Genomic DNA, 7271 nt, shown 5'->3' with positions numbered 1-7271 from the left:
GAAGAAATTTTAAGCATGTTTGGTAATTTAGGATCTGGTTTGATTGTGATTTCTTTATATTGGTTTTGTCTAGGTTCAGACGAGTAAGTTTTCTGTCATATTGTTTAGTGAGGTACGTGATGTACTGACTGAGATATCCAAGCATAGTATACACACTTATATCCTGTATTTTTATCTGTTGCATAATACATGTTTTACTGCTTTGGCATATTATGCATGACATATCATGTTGAGCGTGATATCTTTTGAGATATACCTTGTTTTTTGGGGCCGCTCAGCCCTATTCTATATTGCGGACGATGGGGCATCGAGAGCTACAGTGTCCGACGGGACCCGCGGGCTCTGATGAACCAAACATTGTAGGTCCACGTCTTGATGATGAGTGTGTGTGTCAAAACATGCCTAGGGCAGATCAGAGACTACACACTCAAATGCCGCTAGACTGAGCATGAGATTCTTGACTCGATCCTCGATATCCGAGCATATTGCATTTCGCATGAATCATATCATATACTCTTACATTCTCGTATTGGACGATTGTCACTCACGTCCTTGTTTTCATCTTGGGCACCCCATTCCACGGGACATGTCTTAGGTTGGACGGTTCGGACGGCCAGAGCAGTGGCTAGAGCAGTTGGATTTTCGGTGGTGATCCAGAGAAGGTTTTATTTGGTTATCGTATTATCTTGCAGGATTGTATTTTTCGATTTAGTTGTATTAATGTTTAAGAGTGCTGCTATTGTTCTGTTTTCGTTTGGGTTGTAAGATGATTAAGTTATTTGGTTTCCGCTGTTTAATTGTTGTTATTAAGTTTTAATTGTGTATGCTTACCAGTCTGTTTAGTAGTAGCTCGAGTAAGGGCGATACATCTGTGTAATTTTGTGTGAAAAATTATGGTATGATATTATGAGTCCTAGTGGTGTTTATATAGAATGAGATTCCTAATCCAAATAGGAGTCCCTATCCTATTAGGAATTTAAGTCCTCAACCTACTAGGACTCTAATTTCATTATATATAATTAATTCATATATTATAATTTATTATGTTATGTGTTAGAAAACTTTAACACATAATATATAATAATATTTGCATGTACATTTTAGTAAACGATACTATTAGTACCAATAGTTTAATTAGTAAATTCCAAACTTACTAAATAAATTATTTCGAAGCATTGTAACCCTGATCGATGACCTAACATCGCCGATGTGAGTCTTGTTCATATAATGAAAATCAAAAATTTCTTAAATTTTCACATACCATATCGGACAGCTGGCAGTTTTAGTAATTCTTTCACAAAACAGGCAGTTCCACTATCCTTCTTTAATGCAATCATGTTAACTTCCATTTCTTCCATCCTATGTAATCAGCTCATAAACTCCTTTACAAGCTTCTTGTTTGATCTCCATCAAACTATCTGTAAGGTCCAACAATTTTAGATTCACGTAATCCGAATGCATGCAATCTAGGGTTTTATTTAAATGATGTGTTTATTTACTTTTATGCATTTAATGCATAATTATTGCATGATAAGATTCATTTCACGATTATTTTAAAAGTTCATGCATTAGGATTTCTAGATGCATTTTGCGCTCGATCAAGGAACAGAGACTGGGGAATTATCAGAAAAATTACTTTTACTACATGTTTAATGTTTATTTATTAAAATAAGGTGTTTTAAGTGTATATTTCAAGAAATGAGCTTTGTTGGGTATTCTTACCCGCCAGAGCATATTTTAATCGGTATGCAAATTTTAACGATTTGGAAGACTTTTTGAGGGCTCGGGTAATATTTTCAAAAACGTACCAAAACGAAATATTTTTCGAAGTTGTTTTTGGGCTTGACGGGTTTGTTTTAATGCTAATCAGGCTCAAAACACTTTTAAAATTTTCTACGGCCCATTAGTGCATTTTAAAAAACCTAAACCTATTTTCGCACAAACCCTAAACCAAATTATCATAAGCACCCACCCACCCCCTCTCATTCAGCAGCCTCCACATCAGTTTCAATAGCAAAAGATGCCCTACACTTTTTTCTTTCAAGAAAAGTTCATCCTCGCTCCTCCGGTGCCTCCCCGACTGCGCATTCCTTCACGTTTTCGTTCTTAAATCTTCAAGGCACGCATGCTTCTTTCTTTACACATCATTCACGCCGATATTATAAAAAAAATTGTGAAAAAGCATGTAATCTTTCGATCCATATTGTGATTACATTTTGTTGAAGGTTCGGCATGAAAAATTGCATTGTTCTTTGTATACTCATGTTTGTTTTGATTTGTTGCAAGGGGGATGTCGACTGCTCTCACTAGAGGTCTGAATCATGTAAATGCTTAAGGGGAAATAGGCTGGAGTAATGTTTTGGCTGTGTGTTGCAAGGGACGAGATGTTATGTGGAGTCGTGTCTTGTTTTGGGTTGTGGGCTAGCCAAGGGTGAAGCCGACAGTGTGAGGGATACTCCAGGCCTTGGACTTGTCTCTGATGGGTCTGGGTCATGATCTGGAAAGGGCTTGAACACCGCTGCTCTTGACCCTAGGGCTGCTCGAGGGAGATGAACCAAGGGAGATCGGTTGGGGGTTTTGGGTGTCTAGCGAGAGGGTGCGATTTCCAGCGTGCATGGGGCTGCCTCTATGGGTAAGGTAGGTCCAGTAGGGTCTATTCTTGGTCTTAGGTGGCTTGGTTTGTGGCTGGTGCGAGCCGATAGAGCCTATGGGCGCTAGGTTTCGAATTTGGTGCAACTAGGGTTCGAAGGAAGAGTAGCAAAAATTTCCATCAGCATGTGGCCCTGTTTTCGTGAGTTATAGTGGGCTGGAATGAGAAGTTTTAGGGCTGTTAAGGTATATTCTAGGCATGGTTTAAGTTTGGAAAAATTTGGTTAAGTTTCGGGTCGATACGGGTTAAACTTTGATGTTTTGAAGGATGATAATAAGTTGTGGCTATCAATGTATATGTAAATGCTGATGATGAGGCCTAGACACAGTGGATGGGTAATATTATCACTGATGTTCGACTGCCGCTGGGTACCGCAGTTCTATGTAGTTGGATCCATCCTAAATGATGAATGATGTACGACGATCATAAATAATTAACTGAATTCACTGAAGGAAATGATGTATGAGGATATGATGATAATGATGAGCTGTTTTGACATGTTATAATTTCATATGACATGGTTACTTTACGCTTTTAAAGTTCATGAAAGGTATGTTGATTACAGTATATTTTCACTGTTGTGTGCTATGTATATATACTCGTTATTTCTGGTACAGGTGTGTTAAGTCTTTAGACTTACTAGACGTGTGTGAAGCAGGTGAGCATGTTTATGAGGGGACTTGAGGTGCCGAACTCTGAGCCGGCAGGATTAGATGTGCGTGCACGACCCGAGGACCACATTTCTTCCGCACATGATGTTTTTATTGGTTTTGAGAGGACGTCAGCATTTTATACATTGGTTATGTTATATTAATGGTTTTAAGATTTTTACTCGTTATGTTACACTTTTTCTGTTGGTCGAGTTTGGCCATTTTAACTGCATTGTTTTAAGTTGATAAACATTTACGATTATTTGTATGTTTTTCAGTAGGGTTGCATAAATGAAAAAATGTTTAAGTGCATATTTCGAAAATGTGAGATTTTTAAAAAAAAAATATTTTCGCATTTTAAGTTAGTAGACGTTTCACTATTAATCGCCAAATTCAACTACTTGAACTTTGACTATCTCAACGCGAACACAGAATCCGATACTTGTATGGCCCTCAATGATTCAGGGGTTCAGCTAGCTGTGGACTTACATCTCCATGTGATTTAGAATAACATTTATTCTTATTTGAGTTTACCCTATTTAATTTCATTCTTTACATCAACTCCTTGATCAAGAATGTCAGAATTCATTTCTGATTGCACCCATCGGATCATGATAAGAGTGTCTAGTAGCATCGCCCTATGATCCCCTAGGTATCATTGATAGTGTCTACAAGAACCTTTAGTTATGGTTAGCGTATAATACGGTCCCTTCAACACATATATCATGATTGGATCTGCAACCATTGGTATATCGAGAGTTGCATATGAATTCGATAACGATGTGATTCATATTTGAGTACTAATAGTGGCATGTCATGTGAAACTAGGGAAACACCTTTCCATAAAGCACATTTCTTGATCTGGCCAGAGACTCTCTGTACTATTAACTCATCATATGACATAAGATATCTTCACCCGTAAGCGAACGGTGAATCCCCGACTACAATGCATTTGTTCCTACGTATTTCGAAATTACACTCAACCTCACCACCTGATGACCTTCAATGGAGTCGACAAACGGATGAAAGTGCATGCTAGTATGTATAGCCCTTACATTGCCTCGAGTCAAAGGACTAATGGTGTACAACCATAATCGCGGATTATTCAACTCGATAAGTGAGAAACACTTGTGCAATCCGAAAGAGATTTGTTCAGTGCATTATCATATGATCATCTATCTGTGTGAATGGACATTCTCCATGTCTTTGCCAATGAAACATAGCGTATATACCACAGAAGTTAGTCTCGACCTCTCGAGCTCGAGCGATCTTTATTCTTATTTTAGGCGGTTGAATCGACTAAGAACTTATTTAGAATATAAGATACACTTCCTAATGAGCTTCATGATCTTACATTGCGACGCAGATCTCATAGTACATATTGTATATTAAAAAATTTTATCTATGCAGCTTGCATGAATATATAGATAAAGTATAATGTCATCATGCATATATATATTAGGGTTGGTTAAGAAAACCTCAAAAAAAAATTTAAATTGAAACTGACCACTTTAATCGTCGTGCATTTCCTATTGTTCGAGATCTGAAAATATAAGTTTGAATTTATTTTTCAATCACAGCCTTTTTTTATAGGCAACAGTGACAACACACACACACGCTTTAAGATTTTACTGGTAATTTTCTTGTTTTGAACCTCTGTTATTGTCACCAATTGAATTTATTAAAGTACATTTCTTTAATTTCTTGCAAGAACTTGGGTGAAATTTAATTTTTTTTACACATCGTTATTGGAATTCACAAAAATGATCCATTCAACGAATTATTTTGTGTGACATTTGGTCTATCCAATGGGATTGATTGTAGCATAGCTACTATTCGTTCAGGGGCCTCACCACTACAAATATCAGTGAAAAAGCAAGTCCATGGGAATTTCCAAAACCATAGTCATCACAAACAAGAAATTTACTGATCAAATATGGCTCGGCTTCTCTGGTTCTGAAGTGCTTTTTAGCTACTATCAGAGGCATGAAACGGTACCAATACTCATAAGTTAATTTTCATTCGATTTATATTACGGATCGTAGCTAAATAGCAACACGAAAGAGTTGATCAAAGTTCCAAGACTTTGACCCTCAGCCAAGATCGAAACCCCTACAAAATCAAAAGAAAACACATTCCTCCTTACATGGCAAGTCATTTAAGTCATGAGGCATACGAAGTTTCGAAGGGCTCCCCTTTAGTCTCCGGGGCTTGAAAAGTTTTCCTCCATTTGTCCCCTTATTCAAAACCTTGGCTTTCACTAAGTTGCCACCAGGCTCTTCACATTCGAGCAGAACCGTGCTTCCAGGAGCAGCCTTGTTGCCTACTAGAAAATCATTCCACCCGGCAGTCAGTGCAAATCGGTATGCCCTGTTTTGCCGGGGAATAGATTCCATCTGAACCGGCCACAGCCTCAATTTTGAGTCCTGCAAATGTATCGTTCTATCTTCAGCGATTCCAGCCGACAGCACAAAATATTTTGGGATGTCCTGTTGTGGTCGTGACAACAAAAAGTAAGCAAACGTTTTGAGTACCGATAAAATAAAAAGTGGAACTTGGGATATGACAGAATATTCACCAATCTGCAGGATTCTCGCCTATCCAGTATCTTGGAAAAACGTCCAATCTTGCCAGCAGCAGATTCATCTCGAGGATCAGCCCACTCTTCATCCTCGCTTTTTACCTTTACATCCAAATCTTCTGCCACTGGAGCATCATTCACTGCAAATCAACAGCAAAATACACATGAATTTGGCTAATTGATGTTTTTTTAACATAAAAATTGTTTCTTTTCTTTCTTACAGTTGGGGGACAAGCCCTATATGCCACCGATTGAATCGTGTGAAACAGTCAAATAAACAGATAAAGCCCTAACGAAAACAATAGGGGAGCTAACCATAGGCATATTATGTTACCAAACTCACCAGCTTCATCAGGATCGGAATCTTCGACCGGATTATTAATTGCTGTAATTTTCCTCTCACAAGCACTGATTCCATACACAGAAACATCAAATATGGCCCTTCCATTATACCAGAACACCACAAATTCTCCAATTGCAAGCCCTAAATCTTCACAAAACTTCGGCCACCCTCCAGCAAAGTAATAATTATGATCCTCCTGTTTCTCCAACTTCACATCCCACAATGTCCCAGAACTAGTCCTGAGTTCGGCGATGGATTGGGGTAGAATTTCTCCCCATTTCTTCACGAAAGCAGGCGGCAACCGCTGCATCGTCAAATCCATAAAAAAAATTCAGTTAAATTCGAATTCTTCGTGTGTAAAATTACTAGCAAATGCTGAATAGAAGGATCTAAACACTTACGAGTCGGCGATTGAAGTCTTGGTCGATCAAAACCTTGAAAAACGAGGGCGTGGATTTTGGGTTCCTGTCCATTGCTTGTTCTTACTTCTACAAGAATTTGTTAAGGCCAATTGTACGAACAGAATCCGACTCTTTTTCTGATACCACTTTCTGTATGAATGAATCCAATCGACAATATAATGAATGGAATGGGATTCCGTACGCAATTATTTAAGTAAAGGGCCTTTGTTTGACCGTGAATTTGAAACATAACCTTATTGATTTTTTACCATTGTTTAGTTATTGTATTTTTGTGTGTTTGAAGGTCATTTTGCGAACAAAAAAAAATAAAATTAAAGGAATGTCATAAAAATTGTTTGACCAAGGTCATTTTTCAAACTATCCTGTAGCCATGATGGAAGAGAACCATCTGACCATTCTAATTGCAAAGAAATTGTCACAGCTTTTCTAGCCAAGAGATGGGCGATGTTGTTGGCCGAGCGTCTTATGTGCAAAACAGAGATCAAAGAGTTGTACCTAAACATAGACTTGATCTCCGAAACCAAGACACCCACTGGACCAAGCTCCTCCTCAGCTTTAACAGCATCCCAAGAGTCAGAGAAGACGCACACATTGGTAATGTCAAGTTTCAAACAAAAATCCATAC

At 38.1% G+C, this 7271-nt stretch overlaps 1 protein-coding gene across 1 annotated transcript; it reads right to left on the bottom strand.

Annotated features, from left to right (window-relative positions):
* Positions 1 to 5283: 5283 nt before the first annotated feature.
* Positions 5284 to 6817, bottom strand: LOC142527818 (B3 domain-containing protein REM10-like). The gene is made up of 4 exons (XM_075632777.1): positions 6626 to 6817; positions 6225 to 6528; positions 5879 to 6021; positions 5284 to 5789 (listed from the first exon to the last, which is right to left on the bottom strand). Exons 1-4 carry the CDS (start codon positions 6695 to 6697, stop codon positions 5421 to 5423), a joined length of 888 nt encoding a protein of 295 aa, XP_075488892.1. The 5' UTR covers positions 6698 to 6817; the 3' UTR covers positions 5284 to 5420.
* Positions 6818 to 7271: the final 454 nt, after the last annotated feature.

The sequence above is a fragment of the Primulina tabacum genome, chromosome 15, assembly GCF_025594145.1.
Source record: "Primulina tabacum isolate GXHZ01 chromosome 15, ASM2559414v2, whole genome shotgun sequence".
Classification (NCBI taxonomy): domain Eukaryota; kingdom Viridiplantae; phylum Streptophyta; class Magnoliopsida; order Lamiales; family Gesneriaceae; genus Primulina; species Primulina tabacum.
This window is presented reverse-complemented; position numbering and strand designations above follow the sequence as displayed.

Bases quoted from the DNA above. Each gene is read 5' to 3' on its own strand.
- LOC142527818 (XM_075632777.1), bottom strand. From the start codon at position 6,697: ATGGACAGGAACCCAAAATCCACGCCCTCGTTTTTCAAGGTTTTGATC. The intron at 6,529-6,625 runs GTAAGTGTTTAG...TTGACGATGCAG, and splicing joins AAGACTTCAATCGCCGACTC to CGGTTGCCGCCTGCTTTCGT. The intron at 5,790-5,878 runs GTGAATATTCTG...CGACCACAACAG, and splicing joins GGCGAGAATCCTGCAGATTG to GACATCCCAAAATATTTTGT.